The sequence below is a fragment of the Haliaeetus albicilla genome, chromosome 18, assembly GCF_947461875.1.
Source record: "Haliaeetus albicilla chromosome 18, bHalAlb1.1, whole genome shotgun sequence".
NCBI lineage: Eukaryota > Metazoa > Chordata > Aves > Accipitriformes > Accipitridae > Haliaeetus > Haliaeetus albicilla.
This window is the reverse complement of record NC_091500.1, coordinates 936,834-960,306: the sequence shown is the minus strand read 5'-3', so window position 1 is coordinate 960,306 and position 23,473 is coordinate 936,834. Positions and strand designations below refer to the sequence as shown.

The following is a 23,473-nucleotide window of genomic DNA, read 5'->3' as shown; positions in this document are numbered from 1 at the left end:
ACCAAGAGACAAAAGAGACAGTAAGGTTTTTATTCATAAGGTAGTAAGGGGGGGGGGGGGAGGAAATGAAGCTCTAGCAAGAAACAGTACTTACTTCAGAGTTGTTCCCATGCAGCAGTAATCTCTGCTTAGTGTCAGTTAATTCCACATTCGAGGGCTGATTTAATTCTCTGCCATTACATCTTTCATTTTCCAATCTACTTAAAATTAACTTCTGGTCCAGGCAGAGTTCAGCCAGCCACCTTTAACAGCACATATTTTTAGAGAGCATGTCACATGAAGCAGCCGTATTTCCTTATGAATCCCTTCGTCAACAAAGTCCATTAGGTCCCATACCTAAAATCATGGCAGGGAAAGGTCTGGACTCCAGAAAGCCGGCAGTCCACACACAAATTCACGACTAATTGGAATTCTACTCTAAACCACGAGGGATGTACGCTAAGTATGTTCAGGTTCAATTACAGCCGATTAAATCCGATTTCATGTATGTCTTAGCCTACTTATGCTATATTTGTTAGCTAGAAAATATGCTACGTGAATCTGGTTTCACATAAACTGCTTCTATTTATGAAACAGGAAATTTGTCACTACTTGCTGTAACAGTAATTTTGTCCTCAAATTACATAAAAATAAAATTCAAGTTAACACTTACCCTGGTTGATTTATACTCAGCAGCTTGACAAGACAGGTAATACATAAATGAAGGGAAGGAGACTCATTCAGGAACAGCACTAGCTTTACCAAAGAGGCAAGTACTGTGTCTTAGAGGTCATTAAAAAGATTCAGCCAGTCAACCTGTTATAGTTAGTTGGAAGCTCAAGAGGAGCCCAGAAGCTCTCTGCCTTCCCAGCTTCTGTAACAATGACTTACTGCAGTGCAGAAACTTAGATCAGTTACTTCTTGTTTCAATAATTAAAACTCCTTACTGCTAGAACTACCGAAGAAAGGAAGGAGAGACCATCACTTAACGTTTTCAGACCAGACAACTTGCTGGAACTTACACTCTCAGCTGAACCCACTGACCTACATTTGATTAGTTTCAGCCACACCAGCAGATGAAAGACAAGAAATACACTGAAACACCCTCACAGGTACAAGGATTTCAAACTTCTAACAGCAAAACTGAGGAGTCAGAGATTCTCCAATTGTTTCCAAACAGATTTTGACATTTGTTTGCATGATGCAGTCCCTATCAATATTTGAGAAATGAAAGCTTGTCATGCTTTACACACTTTACAGTATGTCTGAAGTATTTCAAAGTCAATGCAGCTTTATGAGGACAGGTAGTTACTGCACTTGGACTTTTACGTGTCTTCTCTGGTGAAACAGTCTGCAAGCTGCCTTTTCCAACTTACTGAAAAGAATGCATGTGGTTGTAATTGACTACTTATTGCTGGAAAACTAGGTTTCTTTCATTACAAACAGAAAATATTACCATTATTTATGAAAGTATCCGAAGTCAAGCTAGTGACTAGACTACACCACAGGAGCAAGTTTTGTCATTGCTGGCATTAGATATGCACTGACATTACTCCAGCACGAAGCACTGCAGTCTAAGATGCTATCTAAGCATTGTTTGCGCTTACAAGAGGGTTGGAGATAAGCTGTGACCCAGCCCCTTCTGTGTAAAATTTTCAATACAGAATTGGTGGTTAAGGACACACCTATATTTCGTACAGAGACTCCAGAGAATGGCATTGTTTCTAGTGCTAGATATAGTACGTTCAACTTTGAAGCTCCATTGCTTGCATCAGTACAATTCAATACATATTTAAGTTTTCATTTACTGAATATCAGCTTATACAATACCTAAGTTTCACAAAAAGCTTTAATTTATTAACCCTTCAGCATCAAGAAACACAGAGAGTTCACAGAGTCAAAGCACAGCACGGCAGCAGGCACTTATCTTTGGTTTACTCCTACTTCTAGGAATTTGTAGGACAATTTCCACACCCCGAGCTATATGGCACAGCGTGACCATGAAAGTTCCTCCAACTCCCTACTCTTGGAGGAGATCAAGTATTATTAACACCAGATGCTTCTACCCAACCTCTACGTTCTCCTGCAAGTGAGAAGATGAATGGCGGTGTTGTCAAGCTAATTAGCAGGAAAAAAAGCTTGAAGTAAAAAAAAAGCCTATTGCTACAACATTGCTCAGAAGCATCACATTTATCGCTAAGTTTCATCACCTTTTTTAGCTATTACTGATACTGTGACACTCAAATTGAACTCATAGAAAGAGCCTGAGAAACAGGAATTATGTACCTTTGAAAGGGTGGAAAAAACTGGAAGAATGTCACACAACACACCTAGAATCAGAAGTCATTGCTACCCCAAAATGTTGGCCTCTCCCAAAGCAGCATTGGAGGCTGTAAGACTTGTTTGGATTCTTTAGTTTGCTGTATGCTGCAACAAGGTTAGCTACACCTCATCTGCAAGAAGAAAAAAGCCTCAAGCTAGCACCTTGCCAAGTCTCAACTCCAGTGAAAAGGCGTTGCGCCTCAAGATCAGAATAGATGCTCACTCACAAGGCAACCACAGAGACTCCCAGTTTCAATTCTCATGGAATAAACCCATTTCCCTTTGCACTGAAGGGAGCCAGGAGTGGTCACACAGTCAGCCATCCTGCCTCAGCAAAGGACCTGCCCTAGCTCTCTGTATCCCACATATATTCTGCAACAAAGCACTCAACTACAACATTGAAAGGGACTATGTTAGAAAATGACATCAGGATTTACACAGAAAGAACTGAGGTTAAAGAAAAGTTTCACCAATAGCGGGGCCAGCAGCACTGTAAGTTACAGGGTGAGAAACCACAATGCTGACAGCAACTCTGACTAAAGAGGCACCTGCTCTGAGCTCAGCAGCAGTGCTGAAGCTCCTGCAAAAGCTAGATGAGGAACACCTGAACTTGCTCTGAGCAAGACATCACATGCCTTCTTTATCAGTTGTTTCTTCTACCTCTTAAGAAACTACTTTGTTAGAAGCCCTTTACAAAGCTGGTGGCCATTATCTAATGCTCTGAAGGATCAAAAGGAGACTTCCAGCAGGAGTCTCTCCAAACTGTAGTGCTTTTGATCAGATCCAGCAGCAGCTCTGTCACACACTGGGAATTTGGATCCCCAAACCAGGTCCTGTCCTGGCAGCCAGGACCAATAGCAAGACTAAGGTAGGCTGTGGAGCATGGAGCTTGTGCTTCTAACACCCCACAGCAGAGCCACATTAACTCAGGTTGCCTGGGGTCTCTTGTAGAAATACTTTAACATCCCCCAAGGACAGCAATCCCATCATTTCTCTGCATTTCCATTCCAGTCACGTACCACCTTCATCAATTTTTTCCTAATACCCAGGTCAAGTTTGCCCTGTTGTGACTTGTGTCCACTGCTTCTTGCCCTCAGCAGCAGCCTCAGGCAGCACCGCAGCAAATGCCCAGGACCCGAACCTGGGCAGCTGCGTCCTCCTGGTTCTCTGGATGGTTCAAGGCCTCAAGCACGCTGGGACGCATGAACTGTGGCACACAGCCACCATGACCAAGCAGACACTAGCAATCTAACACTGTTGTAGGTGGAGTTTCTGAGCCCCTCTTCCATGCAAACCACCAGCACTTCTGTTCACCAGTCCCGCTCACTGAAGTAGGAATGAAAAGCACCAGATTTTTCCAGAGAACTCACATTTCTGGTCCACACCATCCTAGACATACCAACATTAAGTACAAAACCCAAAGAACTAGCCAGTAGTTATCTTTGTTTTTTGCCAGAAACTTGAGTAGCTAAAAAAAAAAATTTGTTGTTTACTGGCAAGATCAAAAAGTTATGTTGAGATGAAAGCATCTCACAGTATGCTTAATAAAACAGAAGTGTTGGCGGGATTCATTTAACCAACAATTAGACAGCTTTATTTAAGCTACACATCTAAGCTTCCTCTACAGTGACAGAGAGGCATGCGTACATACTGCCATGTTCAGATGGATGAGTTTCTTACTTTCCTTCGCCCCAATTACAGAAGGAGCCTCAACAGCTAGCCCATGCTGACAGTTCAGCTTTTAACCAGCTAGTTATGCTAGAGGAATCCCATTTCAGAAAAGGACGGAAAGAGGATAAGATGCAGACTGCAGCAAGCCTTGGAAGGTGTGAAATTAAGATTGCTACCTAAGGAACTGGAAACATCTAGATGCTGCTTCCAACATTTTCAACTTCTTTTAATTTTCAAAATTCAGACATTTACTATAGACCCACAATAGTAAAATAGTTTGAGAAGTGCAATTAAGTTAGTTACCTACAGGGAAGTCAGCTGCCAGTGAGATTTGGTGGTGAGGAAGAACAGGTAACATGCCTATGGTTAGAAGGGCAGGAGAGATGACACTTAGCACATGAATACATCAGACATCAATAGGTTAATTCATATGTCCAGACGCCTGAAGTTAATAACTGAACATCTGAAGTAAAATGTAAAATCACCTTTAAGAGACTAAAATGCTGGTGAGACCAAGTTAAGACATAACCATCTCAGAGGGCAGAATAACTTTTTACTCGGGACCAGGCACATACTGTTCAGTGAATGTTGCCATGAAACAGACACAAAAGTTTGATCTCATAAGCCACAGATGAGACAACTTGACAAGACCAGCTTTAATGAACCTTCTGATTGTCTCATAAATCAAAGAACAGGCAAGTAAGCGGTACCATACCCTGACCTAAAACGGGTAAACACCTGAAGTTATGACAGTACTACCCACCTTTGTAACCATGTCTTTTAAGAGTTCTGAAGCTCAGATCTTGGGCCAAGACAGCCTCCCACCGAGGATGACATTGATCACAGCCCTGTTGGACTGCAGCACTAAAGGAACTCCCAGTACATGAAGCAGCACAACACACCAGACCCACGTTATCGGGAAGAGACTGTTTCCAGCACTCCTCCCAGTCCAACAACTGCTTCAGCGTATCTGGTACCTGTAGAGCTAATCATTAGTCCAAATATGAAAGAACATCAGTTTGAAAAGCATCCTTGAGGAAAAAGCTGTACAGGTATGGATGTCAGTGTAGGTATTCCATACTTAATGGAATCAAGCAAGCAGGCCTCTCTCAAGGAGCATTAAGTCAGATTTTGGAAATGTGAGACACAAATAGATATTTCTCTAGGTTAGCAGTATAAAACAGTGACAATCCCAGTGGGAAAGATGAGCCTTGAGATGTTTTAGCTACAGAAAAGAACAAAAACATGCAGAGACTTCTAGTTAAACCCACACAAGACTTCTAGTTAAACCCACACAAGACTTCTAGTTAAACCCACACAGAAAAGAAAAACCCACACAGTTAAGTTGTACTGAAACACTAAACATTCAAGACAACTTGCAGCAGCAGCTCTGGTCTCTTTCCTGTCTCCTCAGGACCAGACAGGGAATTCCCACAGCACCGGGAATTTGACAAGCTCATTTTTCACAAAGCATTTCTGAAGTACCTTACCCCCTCACAAGGGTTACACAAAACCAGCACCAGCTGAAACCCTTCTCCACATGTCATCAGAAGGTCACATAGCAAAACAGGCACTGGCTGCCACTGCCAGGGGAATCCATGCAACCTGCTCTCATCCAATGTCTTTCCTGGGCATTTCTCAACCCCAGGTGGGATGAAGTTTCCTGTCAGGAGCAGCCCATTCCCAGACACCATCCTTCCCGAGATTCTCCAGCTCTTCCTCCACTAACAAGCAAGAACATGCTGCCTTTCCACAGCTCCAGAAAGGAGAAGCACAAGAACAAGCTGTTGCCACCTGAACAGTGGAAGCAGCCCACACCCTGCTCACGAGGGCTGCCAAGAGCAGGTACAGCGAGCACGGCCTGCCAAGACAAACCCCCCCCCCAGCACCACTGGACTAAAGGCAGCAACATCTGCTTAGCACAACCTAAAAAAAAACCCTTCAAATTAGGATACTCTCAACCGATTCTCTAATTAAATATCAATATTAACTTTCAGGGTAGATCAGATTACGCATTTTCTCAGGATAAAGAGAGGGGAGTAACAGATTTTTTTTCGAAAGGGGTAAATCAAGAAGTCAAGAGGATATCACTTCTCTGCACCCCCAGTTGTGCTTATCACTCAAGGCACTAAAAAATAGCTCTCGGTTTCTTAAAATGAAGGCTGTATCCCTGCTTAGCAGTTCCTGGGCAAGTTTTCTGCCAACATCAACAGGCATTTCATTTGGTCTTGTAAAATTCAAGAGCAGACCACGGATTATACGGACAGCCTGTCACAAGAAGCTACAGGCCTGCGCTCTGAATCCGAAACACACTTTACCCTAGAAAATGTTAGCGACTTCATCCACTCTTTATCTTCGCCACTTATTGTTGAAGTGACAGTTCCGTTTCCTCCTGGACACAGCGCTGGCTTAATTGGAGCAGCCAACCTCCTCCGCACACTCCTTCCCATTCGTCTCCACATCTTCTGATCGTACTTAGCACATTTAGGTAACAGCTGCCTATTAGTTTCAATTGAACATAAATAGCATGTCAGTGCAAGAACAAACAGAAAAAGGAGCAGCAGGGTTACGTGTCCTGTGCTGCCACCACACAGGTATGTGTCTGAGTAAGGAGTTCAGCAGCGTTCTCACCCTTCACCAACTGTTTTTGCCCTGAGGCAGTGACAGCAGCAGCACAGGGAGAGGAGCAAGCCCAGTTTAGGGTTTGCTTCATACTAGGCGCAGGGAGAAGGGAACACTAGGCACTGGCGCTGCTGCCAAGCCCTTTGTATCGTGGCACTGCAACCCTAAAAGTGAATTTTCAGTACAAGTGTCACCTATTCCAGTGCTTCCATGTCCCCAGATGCCCTATGCACTCTGCCAGTACAGATTTATGTGGTAACATAAGAAGCCAGATCAGGAAACTGATCCAGCTCAGCTGAAAAAATTGCTATGTTAAAAAGTTTCCAGCCAGCTCAGCTCCTCAGCTCTTCACCATACAGCCAACCACACGCTTCTCATCACTGCTGCGAGGCATGCACAAGCAAAACTGCTGCTCATTGTCCACGGCCCTAGATTAACAAAAACCAAAACACCCTCAATCATACCGAATCACACCATAAGTCCAATTAACTCTGTAACCCCTCCACTGGGTGTCCCAAGCAGACAGAGGTGAGGAGAACTACTCTCTCCAGGCCAAAAAATACTTGTTCAACCTCCAGCAACCAAGAGCTGAGGGGATTCACAAGCTCGAGATGGCATCCAGAGCATCATGTCCAACAGCCACCAATGGATCCACTTCAATTTTCTACTTTCATTCTGAACTGATTTATATTTTGCCCTCCAAAACTTCCCATGACAGAAAGTTCTACAGCTCAATTACCTATATGTAGAAATGATTTTTGCATCTCTTGCTGCCTGATGATTTCATGGAAATGACTGAATAGGAGTTGGGGTGGGATTTTTGTTAGAGGGGTGGTTTGTTGGTTTAGGTTTGTTTTGGTTTTTTTTCTAATTCACCTGCTCCATGCCAGGAGTCAGATACAGACTCAACCCACAGCCTGGGCACAATACAAACAAAACTCAAAGTTGTCTGCTGCTCCAACAAGCCGACAAGCTATAGGTATGAGACAAAAAAGGAATATTAAGGAAAAAGCAATCCAGTACTTTCAACTGCTGTAGTAACACTCTTTTTTTGAACCCCAGAAACTACTTGTTTTTCAAACTTCACTGCAACTACCATACAGCCAAAAGAATTTTCACAGTTCAAAACATAATTTCTGCCTAGTTTGTTTTCCCACAGTCGATCAAGTTTTTCCCCATTCTCTGTCTAGGACTCCTTCCTTTCCAATATTAATACATCACAATCATGGGCAAACAAATTCTCATAAGATGTATGAAGAAACTTGTTATATTTACTATTTTTGATATCTGAGGACTTATTTTTTAAAAATTTCACTGCTTAAATGTATCAATATGCAATGATTCCAAAGCAAGAGCTTAGCAACTCAAAGTCACTTCTAATAAAGGCCAAAGAAATAAAAAACCTGAGAAAAAAAAGGATTTCCTCAGAGAGTAGTTTTCATATACCTTTGCATTTAAAACAATACAGTTTTGCACACTCATACTGCTTTCTCTCCTTCTCTTTGTATTTGTAGAGTTGCAGACAGCGTGAGCAAAGACCAGAAATACAGAACACAAATGTATCTTCAGTGTGGGTTAAGATCCATGAAAGCTTTACCTACATCAGTAGCATTTAGAGGGAATCTCACAATAATTACATACACTTTGTTCTCTTGAGCACATTACTAGAGGTAGTCAGACTTCATGGGAAAACATTTTTTGTGACTCATCTTAATTTGCATTTTACTTAGTCAAACAATAGCAATTACATGCTTGAGTTCAGGTTTGACATTCAAATTTTTAGACGGACATCCCTGCAAGAACAGCCCTCCCTACCTGCTTATGCCCAGGCACCAAAGGCCAGCGCTTCACCTGCTGACCCCGAACACCTTCACAAAGCATGCCCCCAGAGCTCTGACAGATCATTTTTCAATGGTTCACTTCAAGCTGTCATTAACTTGACACATTGAATACCAATAAAAAAATTACTAAAGAAAATTAAGATCTCAATTATACACTGACTGGAAGCTACTTACACTAACACTTTTAATGTTAAAAATAAAGAAAAGCTGCTGGTAGCATGAATGGCAGAAGAGAAAGTACTAAAATTAGCAGTGTTTGGAGAGAGGGCAGACGAGGCAGCAGTCCATTTAAGAGAAGCCTCCAGTACTCAGTGCTTAGGAGCACCAGGGAGCAACACCACTGCCCAGAGGAACAGCTACCACTGACAGGCCTGACCCAACTGTAGAGTATCTGTAGAGCACAACTGAAAAGTCACCACAATTTCTCCAAAAAAGAGATACCATAAACATGATTTTTGCACCAGAGAATTACTGAAGAGTTATTAAAATTAAAAATGATTTGTGATAGACCAAGTCTTCTAAAATTTATTCCCTTTCTGCCTGAAAACAGCAACATAGCATTTGAGGACAAGGCCCCTGCTCTCTGTAGGGAGGTTACGATGACTTAGGGATTCTTGCAGAAGAGCCATCTGGATTATTTATAGTACCTCTAGACAGGGTAATGAAATCATTCACACATGCACCTCATCACATCCAAAAGCTTAACTGCTGTTTTAGCAGGAAATATTAGATCAAAGCGCTTCCAAGTCAAATGTTAAAGAGAGTATACCAAATTACACGTATAGCAAATTATATCCAAACTGCCATCACAGATCATGCTTCATCAGTCCTTAAAATGTGTAAGGATGAAAGTAAGTGAATATAAGTTACTAACGTTAAGTAGAAATGCATTATTATTGTAGCTGCACTTACATATGCAGACAAACCTTTGGTTTTAAAACACTTCCCCCTGTTTGTCTTTTATATACACAGGCTAGTTTCAATATTCTTTGAGACCCATCTTTTCCTATAAAGACTAGAAAGACTGAACCAGTCCCTGCTTACAGCCAACAGTACTACCGCACATTTTATGTGCTTGACTATCTCAGGTTCTTGGTGGAGCTCAGTGTAAACACAAAAGCATGAATCAGAGTTAACAAGTTACCAAGTATTATTTTTTTAAATATAAGGAGAGATTTGGCCAATAAGCAAGTCACCTTCAATGTCATCAACTGTGTACACAAGTGCTTTGGAAATAGTATTTCCTTGTTGCTACAGGTCAAAGACTCCATCTGAGGTTTTTCCTGAAACTCTCCTCTTCCGGCTACAAAACCAGCCCAAGTTGTGCAGCTGCTGCAGGGGAATTTATCACCAGCAGGTACCACCAGGCAAAGCACCTTTCCAGGCTCCGTGTTACATTCCTGGATTGCCATTGCTGCCATCACTGCTGCAGCAGAGGAAAACCTGAGAAAGTCTAAAAACCATAGTTACTAGTGGTAAGTTGAGATAACTCAGTCGCTTTGTAATAATGCAGAGAACAACTAAGCGGACAGGTGTTTTAACCCAGTTCAAGATTCTTCCTTCACAGATGGGCTGCTTTTTAAAGGCGCTAATGTACAGTTTCCCTTTCCACTGACACTGCTTGCACAGGACACCTTCCCAGCAGGTTTCCTCATTAAACACTTACAGAAGAACTAAGGAATCAATACATTTAAGCCATCTTTGTGCACGTAAGCACCTGGAATTCAGCACCACACAGGAAACCCCTTCATACCCCCAAAATCTGCTAAATCCCACCGTGAAGACGCAAGCCTGACACACCAACCAGTAATCAAGCGGTGTTCACAGCCACCGTACCTAGGCATTTAGTTCAGAACCTAGGAAATAAAACTTGTTTGTCTTCCGGTATAGATGCACTACAAACAACTTCTCCAGAAACAAATACCTACTGGTCTAAATTGGTTTGAGTGTTCAGAAATGCTTCCAAGCTCTGCACGTGCACACTTGCTACTAAACCTGATGATACTCTGCTTGAATGCTCAAAAACTGCCGTTAGACTAAGAACTAATACTAATTACTAAACATCACTGATCACTAAAAGCACAGGTTCTCTGGAGCAAGAGCCACCATATATCCGCTGACTTCTTAACTAAGACACTGACTACTTTTAACTTTGAGAATTGAAATAAACCTTCCCAGCAAACTCAGAAAGCAACAAACGCCATGTAATACAGGCAAGAATTAGCCAAGCAGCACAGAATTGCACTATGGCCACAGCAGCAAAATAAATACAGCCTTCAGTAGTCAAGGTATGTGATGTTAAGAGACAAGATAAAGTGACTGTCAGACACACAGCCCCCTCAAAACAATTAAGCAAAACCCTGAGCTCAGGCCCAAAGAGCTTTTAGGCAACAACTGTGTCTTGACACTTAGTTGTCCCCCAAATATACTTTCTTTCACTTCCAAGTACCTGAGGCTTGCTTAAGAGCATCTTTGTATGCCTTGTAGTCGTAGCTGCAATTTTGGGGGTGACGTTTCAACACCGATGAGGAAGTATATGGGCATGTACTTACACCCAGCACTACAGTTTACACTGATACTGTATGTTCTCCCACCCTTGGCGAACAGCTGTACGGCCAATCATTTAAGGGATTTATATCAAGCACAAAAAGCCACCCCCCAAAAAGATTTTCTTTTTTCCAGATGCACGGTAGGTATCTGCACACGTTACACCACTGGGTACTGCAAGAAAGAGTAGAAGCATGAATTCTCTTAAATTGCCAGAGTCAGTCACCAGGAAGATTAGAAGCTGCTAACCTGAACTCTTCATCTGCAAAACGAGACAGCATTCAGGAGAAGAAAAGCAAAACTCTCTGATAAACCTAGGGAGAAAGGTTGTTAGGTACAAGGCTTGCCTTACAGCACAGAGAGAGGAAAAGCCTAAGGAAAACAAACAGGTCTCCTTCGCGATGTCAAAGAAACTACCTTAGTCAGGAGCTGCACACCAATGAAGGGCTAAAGTCAGCTTTGCCAGAAGCCCGGCGGCTCACTCCCGGAGGAGGGAAGGACAGCTTTGTTGGGTGAGAAAACAGACCCCACCCACAAGTGTAATCATTTCTGCTAAGCCACATCAATAGCGGTGAAGATACAGTGCAGGGATGGCAATCCCATCGCCCTCCTGTGTGCAGGGGGCTAGAGATTAACCGCTGACGGAAGGAGCCAGGTGGGCTCTCGCTGTTAGCTGGCCGAGGATGCGGGGGACAAGCTGCCAACGCAACCCCCAAGGAAGGGAAGGAGAGGGTCGCTCAGGGTCACCAACGGCGGAGAAAACTGCTGCGCTCAACTGCGGACAGAAACCAAACCATTCCTCCCTGCAGCAGAGGCGAAGCCGGTGTCGGGTGTGACCAGGGCGGCCGGCTCTCCGAGGATTTCGTGTCGACAGCGAGAGCAAGGAGGCGAAAGGGTGTGGACAGGGGGTCCCTGGGGACCCTCGGGGACACTCGGACGCGGGGAGCTGACGCAAGAGAGGAAAACATGACCAAAAGCTGCGAGGCAAAGCGGAGAGCGGGGGTGCAGCCCCCCGGGGGGGGGAAGGGGAAGGCTGCAGGACCCCACCAGAGCGGGAAAAGGATGGGGGGGGAGGGGGGAGGTGCTGGAGGGGACCCGGCCGAGGGTGAGCCCGGGGGCAGGGACCCCCCGGGACGGACGGACGGACGGACCCGGGGGAGGCACTGACCGATGGTGGAGATGAAGGTGGTGTTGAAGGCATCGTCGGAGAAGCGGAAGAGCACGCAGGTCTTGCCGACCCCCGAGTCCCCGATGAGGAGCAGCTTGAAGAGCAGGTCGTAGGTTTTCTTCGCCATGGGGAGGCGCGGCGGCCGCCACCGCCACCACCACCGCCACCACCGCCGCCGCCGCCCGCTCCGGCCCCCTGCTCGCCCCCCTTCACCGGGCGCCCCCGCCTCGGGTCCGCCCGCCCACCCCGGCCGGCAGCACCGGCCGCGCCGCTCGCGAGGGCGGCGGCGAAGGAGGAGGAGGAGGAGGAGGAGGAGAACGGAGGAGGAGGAGGAGGGGGCCCACAAAATGGCTTCCTGCCGCGGGGCGGCCCCGGCGCCTCAGCGCGCTCCTCCCCGCGCCGCCACGGGCCCGCTGCTCCTCACGGCGAGGCGGCGGCGCCCGGCCTCATAACCCCTCGGTTCGGCTCGGTTCAGCTCGGCCCGGCTCCCCCCGGACGGCGGCGGCGGCGGCGGCGGCTGCTTCCTCACAGGCGCTGCCGAGGCTGCGCGCGCCGCTCGGTAACCGCGCAGGCCTCCGGGCGGGGGCGCGCACGCCCTGACGTCAGCACGCAGCGCCCCCCCTGGCGGCAACGGGGATGCGAGGGGCGGGGCAGGGAGGAGGGGAGGGGAGGGGAGGGGAGGGGAGCGGGGCGCGCGCGCGCCCGCGGCCCGCCGCAGAACCCCGGCGTGGTGACGCCACCCGCCCTCGCGGCCGCGCGCCGGGGCGGGGCGGGGCCTGAGGGGGGGCGGTGGCGGCGGAGGCTCCGCCTTCCCACCCTTTGCTTGCGCCCGCCGGCGCAAATCCCGCCTCCCCGCCTCGCTCGCCGGCCTCCTACTGGGTACGCCCGCCTGCCCGTCTCGCCTTCCCCCGCCCCTCGCGGGTGGTGTCGCGGGGTGGGGAGGCAAGGCGCCAGCACCACCCTCGGCGGCGGGGCGGAGGCCGCCCCCTGGCGGCTGGGCGGGGCGAGGGGGCGCCGGTTCCTCACGGGGACCGCGGTTCCTCACGGGGACCCCGGCCCCCTCAGGGACCCTCCACTGCAGCCGGGACCCGCCAGCCCCGGCCGAGCCTCCCCGGGCCTGCTGCTGCGGCTGTAGGCGGTGGGACACAGGGCCTAGGCCCTGGACACCCCCCCCCGTTCCCCGGGGAAGGCGGGCGGGGGGGTCGGTGAGGACAGCCCCACAGCGGCTGTCCGCCTGCCCAGAGCCGGTCCGAGCCCTGCCCGGGGACCGGGGGCGTACCGGGGTCTTGAGCACAACGGCCCGGCAGCTGCCGGAGCCGGGCCCTTGGGCGGACAGGCCAGAAACGGGGAGCAAAAACCGGACGGACAAACCGAGGGGCTGGAAGGGGGGGACTGGGGTGGGGGGCTCGGCCAAGGCGGGGAGCCCGGCGACCTCCTGCGCGGGCTGTGGTGTTTGCGTGGAGCCCGGCGGCTGCGCGGCGGGCAAAAGTAAAGATCATTCCTGGTGACTACATGGGCACTCGGGGGGTTCGGTCACAGCTCCCGCTCTTAGGGGACGGGAGAGCGAACCTTCCCGTAAGAGCCAAGCTGCAGAGCCGCCGCTGAATCCATTTGAAATGCCCCATCATGGGGGGCTGCTAGAGACCCTGTCGCTTCAACGTGGTGAGGAGCAGCCCTTTCCAAACAAGCGTTCGAACCCAAGCTGTCCCACGGTGCCATCCAGCACACCGCCAACTGCAATTCACTTACGTAATTAAGTATCCTGCCATCAGTAATTTCCCACTGTTTGCAGAAGGAGTTACCTCAAAGGGCTTAATAGGAGTCGCATCCCTCCCACCCGGCCCCTCCCAAGATACGGCTTAGCACCCCTCTGAAGACACACACTCGGGTTTCTTTTCCTTTGTAATTTGATTTCTCAGCCTTCACTCCCGCTTGCAGGCATGCTTCCCCCGCAGCGAGTGGGGTACAAGCCTCTGTCTCAAGAAACCTTGAACTCTCGCAGCAGGTTCTCTCCAGGAGCTGACGCAGCAGATAGGGCAGGAGTTTGCGGCTTCACAAAGAGGTTTTATTTTTAGCACTTCGCTAGATCAGTTTAAGGGCACTGTACGAAATGCTTCCTGTCGACGACTGAGCAGATAGGGAGAAAAATGCCAGAATTCATGGAGAGCTCCACGGCAAAGGCACTGCCACAGATACTGACTAGGGACCCTCGGGCAGGCGGCTTCCAGTCACTCCCCAAAGGTTTATCAGCACAAGCGCATCGCTAGATGTTTGCACCAATGTTTACAATAACCTTTTGTCCTAGAGAGTTTGCTAATGGACTTCAAAGGAGTTTATCTTTCAGGATCCTGCAGAGGAAGCAATATGAAGCCTCGCATATCCCACTGCAAACAACACAAAGCATTTTCTGTCTGGCATCTAAGACTGACCCTGATGTTAAATGTTACCCCCTGAGGGAACCGATCCCGCAGGAGACACCCCACCCGGGACAAGGACACCCAGGACAAGGACACCCTTGCTCTTGGTTGCACGCTGAGTCCCGGTCAGGAGACCATCACTGCAGGGCCGGTAGATTTGGGGCTGTCCAGTGAGAGGTGGAAGGGTTCTCACAGCTCTTCCCCGCCACATCCTCCCAAGGATCGCCTTTCGTGACATCAAGAGGGCACTGATCTGATGTGAGGAGGGGTAATTACCAAATTAGGAGGAGTGGGGTGGAAGAGGAGAGCCAGCAGGACCCGGCAGCCTCTTCCCGGCTGTCAGAGCCTGTTTGCCAGGAACAGCTGAGCAGCGGGGGTTGCAACACCGCCGCAGATGCGTGCCCTCCAGATCTCACCATGGGGAGGGGAACAGTGAATCACGAGTGAGTTGTGCAACAGTATTTAAGTTTGGGGAGGTTTGCTCAGGGAGAGCGGTGACAAGCTAGGCTTGCCGGTTACTCAGATCCTCTCACAAAGCAGGGCCCAGCCCTTGGTGTGCGCAGGGATGGAAGAGATCTTTGTCATCCAGGAGGCACCAGCAGCCCTACGGCCGCAGGGAACAAGCAGCTTTGTTTTCTCCAACTCCTCCCCCAGCCAAGGCAGGGACGGGGGCTCCGCTGCTTGGCCACAAGCACGGGTCGGGCCAGCTGAGGAGGTTCTGGTCCCACCATTTTTGGGTCCTCACCTTGAGGGATGAGCTCCCGTGGAGCCTTCCAGCACAGACCCTCCCAGCCCTCGGTCACCTCCAGCTCCCACCGCTTCAGGAAGAGCTGGAACCCAAAACTTGTGTACGGACGAGAGCCCCGGCGGAGCTGGCAGTAGCAGCCCCGGGTGCTCCAGACATTATCTGAGGAAGGAACAGAAAAGGGGTTAAAGTTGCTTCCCCTGCTGCCATACGACACTGTCCTCTTAGCAGCGGTGACCACAGTGTGTGTGTGGTCTGTGCTGCGAGGACCCTGGGCCAGACCAGGAGCTCTGAACTCCAGGACCCCTCTGGCTGTAGGCACATGTGGCGCCCAGCTGCCTTTTTGATTTCACTGCTGTTGTTGTTGAGGCAGGGGAACTCAAAATAAATAAATACCAAACTACACCCGGGAGCTGGGTGAATTTTTTGAGACACCCCTGGAGAACCCACTGTAAGAAATAAGCTTCGTCAGAAAGATTAATTCCTTGCGGGGGCGGGGGGAAGTAAAAGCGATGCAAGGAGGGTCCCCCGCACTGCTTTTCTCATTTGCAGATACTTGCGTGTGTGGTGTTGGGTCTCACCAGGCTTCCCAGCCACCCTCGTGCCTCCAGCTGATCCACGCAGCCGGACAGAGCAGTTTCTGAAAAGGCCACAAGCCGGTGTTTGGAGCAGCTCCTACCACTGCTGCCGGCAGGGTTGGACTTCCACCAGCTTGGATCATACATCCCTGCCTCTTACCCTGCCTGTCTCCCAGGCAGGGCTGTAGCGGGCAGCCAGAGAATAAGAGGAACAAGAAAGGCCGCTCCACATCCCTGAAACGGGGACCCTCTCCACCATTTTCTGTTCCAGCTGGCACCACCCCGTTGAGAGCAGAAGGACTTGGTCAGCACTTCCAGGCAGCAGGGAAGATGCAAAGGTCACACAGAGCCCAGCGCCTTTGGCAGAGGGCTCGCTGTGCCGGGCACGTCTCTTATTTCTGCACAGTCACCTCAGCTCAGCTTCTGGCAAAGCATTGCCAGCACGGGCGGCTCAGCGGGGCTCTGCCCAGCGGCGGGCAGCACGCTTGGACGTGTCCGAGGAGCTTTCTGCCCTCACCGCTGCCCGGTCCGGCTCTGCGCAATGCAACGGGGCAGACCGCTGCTCCTTCCCCAGCTTTAATGCTTAAGGACCTCAGTCTTCCCATGCCTCTGCCCCCCACCCCCAGGACAGCCGCCCCCCTCCAAGAGGTTCAGCCCTTCTGTCTGCTGCCAAAAGTTTCTGCCCTCCGATCGTAGCATCGCTTGCTTACGCTGGGTCATGATCCCACGCTGCCGGCGAGCGGGGGAAGAAGCTCCGCATTGTTGTCGTCAGTGCTTTGCAGAGCCAGTCACTGCCTTGTTTTCTAAGGTTTTTCACCAGGGAGCAGAGCAGCAATTAGAACAAGGGACTGAGAAGCGGCTATTGCCGGCTCGCCGCCACCGCTGAATGATGCTTTGACCTCTGGCAAGCGGCAGCACCGCTTCCCCCCCGGTGCCGGGGGACTCACCGTGTACCTGGCGCAGAGGCAGCGCCGCCTCCAATTCCTTATTCTTTGTGGAGCAGCTTGAGGTCACCGAATGAAGGGCTCCCTAAAAGCACGTGAATGATAAATAGGTAGTTACCTACGAAGGAAGATGAAGCGTTAGTCCCTGGATCTGTGTAGAAAAGGGCCTGCCCCACATGCAGTGGGGATTTATTCTGCTTATGGGAGGATTTGGAGGGATCTCGGGGGGAGCGTGGGCACGCCCCAGTGCATTTGTTGAGTGCTGTACAACCAGGGCTCTGCCTCTTTCAATTACATCTTGCCAGCAGATTATTAAATCCTTTAATCTCTGAGCAATGATGCTGATCTAGTTGCCTTACAGACATTGCTCACACCACATCTGTTGAAAACCCAGATCCAAGATAAAAGCCTGCATCTTCCCACGTGGTTGCCAGCCATCCCTTTTCCCCCCTCTCTCAGCTCCCATGGGATGATGGCAGAGATGGGAAGAGGGACGGTGGGGCACAACCCGGGGCTGCGGGACCTCGGCAAACAGCCACGGAGTTCCCCCAGGTGATGCAGGGGTCGAGGCAGAGCCGGGACGTGGCTGAGGGGCCGCAGACAAGGGGCATAGGACACATGTAGGCTCCCAGCCTGCAGCCCCCGAAGCCGGGCAGGGCTGCAGCTCCTTCCAGCCCCCCGTTAGCGTGGCCAGTGATCGGCAAAGTGCCACAAGATACCACTAAGCCATCCAGCCCCACATCCCAACGGGATTCATCCTCTGGGTCCGGGTCAGAGGGTCTTCTCCTCGAGGGCAGCAGCCCCAAGGGCCTGCAGGAGAGGCAGTACTTTGCAGTAGCTTTTATTGCTCGTCTCCCGTTCATCAGGAGATGCAGCTCAGCACTCACCTGGCTGTTTTAAGTGTCTGGGGGTGATTTGGAAAATGGGCAGTTTCCTTTAATGACATGCCTGTGGATGGGAAGATGTTGGAGCTCTGCGCCCTGAGCTGGCTCCCGTACCACTGTTGCCATCTAATTATAGAGGAGTCAGCTGCCGGCAAACTGATCCATCCTAAATCCAGGCTTAGTATGAGCTGCCCTTGCCCCTCCAACTCCCCCCCACCTTTTTGATATGGGATAAATCTTGCACTGGAGCGATTCCCTTGCTGCCTTCCTGGGTGGCTGTGGGAGCTCCCCTTTCCCTGCTCTCCCATGCCATACACGGGCAGTCTCTGCTGCTCTACAGATGCTCAAGCTGCGGTCTGAAAAAGCCAGAAAAAACCTCCCGATTTCAGCCCAAGGGGTGGCTGGAGCCCAAGGCCAGTCAGCACCACAGATGCTCATGGCAGCCACCTGCATGGGGTGGCCTTTGCTCTCGGAGAGGCTACGATGGGCAGCCAGAGCAGCTCCAGGTCCTGAGGAGAAGACACCGGGCAAACATCAGCTGGTTCAAGCAACGGGCAGCTCTTGGGCAAACGGCTGAACTCCCCCCAGCTCTGGCTGCTTGGCTATGGGATAGGTCTCAGCTGGGGATGCTGGGAGCCAGCTCGCCCTGGGATTTGGGGCGGGTGGCTCATTGGGTACCCTCCACGCTCCCCGGCAGCACCGGGAAGAGAGAAGCAGCCAGAAACACCCTGCTGCTTCACAGGGTCCCCTGCCAGTGAGCCAGCACATCGAAACAGGGACAGCACGAGGGAAGCCGGGAGCATGTGGCTGATGAGGAGTGCCACAGGTAGATGGGGATACAGCCGAACCGAACCGCAAAACTGCTGTGGAGGAGGGAAATGGGGAAATAAATCCAGTGGGTCTCTGGGAATGCTGGTGAGCTGGTTATGGGGGAAAGCAGCCAAATGCCTGCCGGACCCCCAGGGTCCCTTTCCCCCTGTAGAAGCCAAAATAAAGCTGAAAGCAAGAAGGGTGATTGGTGAGGAGCAAGCAAGAGGGTCCAGTCTCTCAGCTGCTGCCTGAGCTGGGGACAGCACCACACAGGGACGTATCCTTTCCCCATCAGGGAGGACAGGCTGTTCTCCGGGGCTTGTCCAGCCAACACCAATACCAGTTAGTCAAACCTCAAAGAAAAGCTTAAGTAATGTCAACCCACTGCTGCCAGCCCAGACGCCATATCCCTGCTCCCAGCCCATGTCCCTGGCACCCTTTCCCCTTGTGCACAGCCCCAGCAGAGAGCCCGGGATGGCCCAACCACCCCAGGGACTGCGGTGCTGAAGGAGATGGGACAGGGACCGCAGGGTCCCACGGGTGGGAGCGCATCACCGCCAGTGCCGGTGCACCGGGCATCCTTTCCCTCCCGCATCTGCCCGGCTCCAGCTGATGCTGCTGCCCGGGCCAGGCAGCCAGGGAAACCCGAGAGGCTGGGGCGGATCATGGGAAGGGCATTGCGAGGTGTCCTGCCACCCTGCTGCCAGCACCCAGCTCAGACAGGACCCTGCTGCCCGTCCATCCTTGCTGCCCCGCTGTCATTGTGCCATGGATGTCGAGCTTGAGAGCTCTCCATCACTGCCACCCTCATCGGCACAGCTCCGGCCTCACTACGAGCGACACTGGCATGATTTGGTCTGGGCTGCTGCCGGAAACCTGCCCGGCTTGGCAGGGCATCCCTCCCACTCCTCATTAATTCCTTAATGACTCCGACCCGTGGCTTTGCCAAGTCTGGGCAGCCCCAGACCCACCCAGCCCCTGGGGACGCCTCACCCCGGGGGGCTGCCTGAGGACAGAGGGTGCTGGGTGTCCCAACAGCTGCAGGGGATACGGGGCCACAGCCCCCCCGGCTCCCCCTGGCCACCCACGAGAGCTGGGAATTGGCTTGTTTGATGTTTTCCAGCATTTTTTCCAGTGTGGAGTGTCTCCCCGGAGCGGAGCTTGGCTGTGTTTCCATGGGAGCGTGCGGGGCTCAGGGAAGCCGTAGCCCCTTCCCATCCCACTTCATCCCATCCCATGCCAACTACTGGCACAGCCCCTTGGCACGGCCAGAGTGAGGGCAACAGCCACCCGTGCCAGGGTCCCCGCTCCCGGCCACATGGGCAGCCCCTGCCTTGCCCCACGGCGGCACCGGGGACCTGGCATGGGCAGAGCTGGGGGGAACCTGGGAAGCAGCGAGGTGGAAAGAAACCCAAGGGAAAACTGCCCCCAGGGCCCCCCTGCTCAGTACCCTGACGGCTGGGGACCAGTGGCGGCCAGGACGGGGCAGAGTAAGGGATAGCCAGGGGCGGCATGGTGTCCAGGGATGGCCATGATATCCCAGGGATGGCTGCAGTGTCCTGGGAGTGACTGTGGTGTCCCAGGAATGGCAGTGGTGTCCCAGGGGTGGCCGTGGTACCCAAAGCCAGCTAGATCTCCAAGGGCTGGATACGGCCTCTCAGGGGTGTCCACATTGTCCTGACAGCAGCCACAATGCCCGAGGGATGGCTGTGATGTCCCAGGGTGGCCGTGGGACATGGAGACAAGGGACAGGAAGAGGAACGGGAAACCTGACACTGCGGGAACCAGGACCATCCCCGTCCCCCCCAGCCCTGCTGCAGTGGCGGCAGCATTTTGGGGCTGACGTAGGCTCACAGCCAGGCCTCGAATGGCATCCAACCCCACCGTGTCCCCTGTCCTGGCCAGCCCAGTGTCACCCCTGGGATGCTCGGCCCCACCTCAGCTTTGGCACTGATGCCGGTGCGGTACCCATGGCAAATGAGGGAGGGGGCAGCATCCCTGGGGGGCCACAAAGACCCTCAAACCCTGGGGTCTGGGTGGGAGCAGGGCAGTGCCCCCCTCACCCCGCACAGGGACCCGCCGAGGGGGCCAGCAGTGCCGTGAGTCACCCTGCATCCCACCCTGTGACTCAGGGACCGGCAATCCACCCCCATGGGCGCTCGGCCACCCACGCACACTGTCCTGCGCTGCCAGCCACACTGGGATGCCACCGGCCACGCCACTGGGACCCCCACCCAGCCAGGGCTGCCTGAGGATACCCCAACCCCTACCCCCTCCTCACACATGGATGGGATAAAGGCGGTGATGGGGGTCCCCTGGGGCCCACGGTATGGCACTATATCCCCCCGTGGAGCAAAGGGTGGGGGGCAGCGGGGGAGTCATAGCTCTGCCCCAGCTGCTTTGGGGGCTGCTGTGGGGTGGGTGGCCCTGTGCCCCATAGTGCCCCTGCCTGCGCACCCCGAGGCTGGCCCAGGAGGGGCACAATGAGGGTCCGCTGTCCGCCCCCCAAGCCCCACGGACAGCCCTGGACAGCCCTAAAGGTCAGCCCTGTGGCCAGAGGCCAGAGGCCACCGGCCACCAGCAGCATGCTGGGGTCCAGTGCTGACACCTGCGGGCAAGGGACTGTCCCTGCATGGCACCCTGCCCTGCGTGGCACTGTGTCCCTCCGTGTCATCCTGCCCCTGCACGTCACCACATCCCTGTGTCACTGTGTCCCTACAGGTCACCCCTTCTGACGTGTCACCCTGTCCCTCTGTCACTTTGCCCTTATCTCATGCCCTGCCTAAATACCGCCCCCCACACGTGTCACCCCTACCCGTCACCGCAGCCTGGTCCTGTGGGCAATTTGGGGCAGGGGCACTGGGGCTGGGGGCTGCCGGGGGGAGCAGGGCTACAGCGCCCTTGAACCCATCCGCCCTGGGAACGCCGGGCCAGTGCCACAGGCAGAGCTGGGCAGCACCAGTGTCCCTGCCCGGTGGCACGGGGATTTGGGAGGGACCTGGGACATGGGGGCTGCAGCAGGGACGGAACGATCGGGCCTGTGCCGGCTCCGTGGGAGCCAGGGGCACCGCTGCCCCGAGTGCCCGTGGGGAGAAGTGGCATCACTGCCTGCTGGGACCCCCCTGGACACACACGTGGGGTACGGTGCTGCCCGGCACCACTCTGCAGCCTGGTGTGGGGTAAACCCCAGTCCTGTGGTGACCTGTCCTCGTCCTCCAGCACTGGGATTGGGGCAGCCCAGGCTCCAGCAGTGACGCCCTCCGTAGCCCCCACCCCCCCATCATCCCCTCCTTCCTTTCTCTACCCCCTCCATCTCCCCATCGCCTCCTCTATCCCCTCTCCATAGTCCCCCCATCCCCTCCATTGCCCCTCCAGCCCTCCACCCCCCTCCATCCCCCCATCGCCCCCTCCATCCCCCTCTATTGCTCCCTCCATTCCTCTCCACCCTCCCCATCATCTCCATCCCGCCTCCACCACGGCCTCCATCCCCCCCTGCATTGTCCCTCCCATCCCCCTTCCGCCCCCGCTCCATCCCTCCCTCCATCCCTCCCTCCATCGCTGCTGCATCCCCCCTTCCACCCCCTCCTCCATCATACCCTCCACTGAAGCTTCCATCCCCCTCCATCCCCTCTCCATCCCTCCTCCATCCCATTCCACCCTCCCCATCAGCTTCACCCCCCCCACATCCCTCCTCCATTGTCCCCCCATCCCGCTTCCATCTCCCCTCAGACCCTGCTGCATCCCCCTTCCACCCCCCCCTCCATCATGCCCTCCATTGTAGCCTCCATCCCCCTCCATCACTGGGGCTGTGCCTTTGGCAAGGGCACCGTCCCCCCCCCGCGAAAGCTTCTGGAGACAGAGGACTTGGATTGCACCAGGCAGTCCTGCGTATGGCAGCAAATACCCTAATTAATTAATTATGGGATAATCTCTGGTTCCGGGGAACAGGCGGCTGCTGAGACTCGATTAACCACAAGAATGTTTAATCTCCCACCGAAGCCCCGGGCTGCCTCTCCCGTAAGGTGCCAGGGATTATTCCCTCTGGGCCACAAGCGAGCCCATGCAGGGACGCGCCAGCCGTGCCGGGGCTGGCAGCGGGATGGGACTGGGCACCGGCACCGGGAGGCCGGAGTTGAGGGTATGCACAACCTGGGGCAGCCCAGTGACCCCGAAACACCGCAGGGGCAGCTGGCGAGGGTGATGAGGGTGACACTGCCCTGGCCCCACAGGAGATGGGGTGTGCGGGCGAGATATCCCTGTTCCGGCTGCCAGGCATGAGGAAAGAGCTTCGTCCCTGCCGGACTGCTGGGGCTGGGCACCTCCCCGTGCCCTCTCATGCCTCTCCTATCATCCATCCTGCACCCTGTGTCCCAATCCTGCATCCCTTATCCCACATCATGTACCCTGCGCCCTGCATCCTGCATCCCAACCCTGCATCCTTCATCCTACCTCATGCACCCTGCATCCCGCATCCCAATCCTGAACCCATATCCCACATCCTGTACCCTCCATTGCACATCCCAGTCCTGCATCCTGCATCCAACATCATGTGCCCTGCATCCCGCACCCCAAACAATTGCTCTGCATCCCACTGACAAATCCTGCATCCTGCATCCTACAACCCACATCCCAATCCTGAACCCATATCCCACTTCCTGTACCCTCCGTCAGGCATCCTGTTTGTATCTCGCATCCTGCACCCTGCATTCTGTATTCCAATCCTGCATCCCAATCCTGCATCCTGCATCCCACACCTGCATCCCAATTCTGCCTTCTGCATCCTGCATCCCAGCCCTGCACCCTGCATCCCAATCCTGCATCCTGCATCCCACACCCCAGCCCTGTATCCCAGTCCTTCACCCTGCATCCTGCATCCCAGCCCTGCATCCCACACCCTGCATCCTTCATCCCACATCCCAGCCCTGCGTCCCAATCCTGCATCCTG

At 52.9% G+C, this 23,473-nt stretch overlaps 1 protein-coding gene and 1 long non-coding RNA gene across 2 annotated transcripts in view; both read right to left on the bottom strand.

Annotated features, from left to right (window-relative positions):
* RAB10 (RAB10, member RAS oncogene family) overlaps positions 1-12,722 on the bottom strand; it is a 47,046-nt gene extending 34,324 nt beyond the window's left edge. Inside the window, exon 1 of the mRNA XM_069805399.1 lies at positions 12,151-12,722. Within this exon, the coding sequence (XP_069661500.1) occupies positions 12,151-12,277 (127 nt within the window). The 5' untranslated portion in view covers positions 12,278-12,722. The remainder of the gene's footprint in view (positions 1-12,150) is intronic.
* A 1,451-nt stretch (positions 12,723-14,173) lies between these two features.
* LOC138689656 (uncharacterized) lies at positions 14,174-16,827 on the bottom strand. The gene is made up of 3 exons (XR_011328563.1): positions 16,601-16,827; positions 15,313-15,474; positions 14,174-14,534 (listed from the first exon to the last, which is right to left on the bottom strand). It is a non-coding gene; the product is annotated as an uncharacterized lncRNA (long non-coding RNA).
* Positions 16,828-23,473: the final 6,646 nt, after the last annotated feature.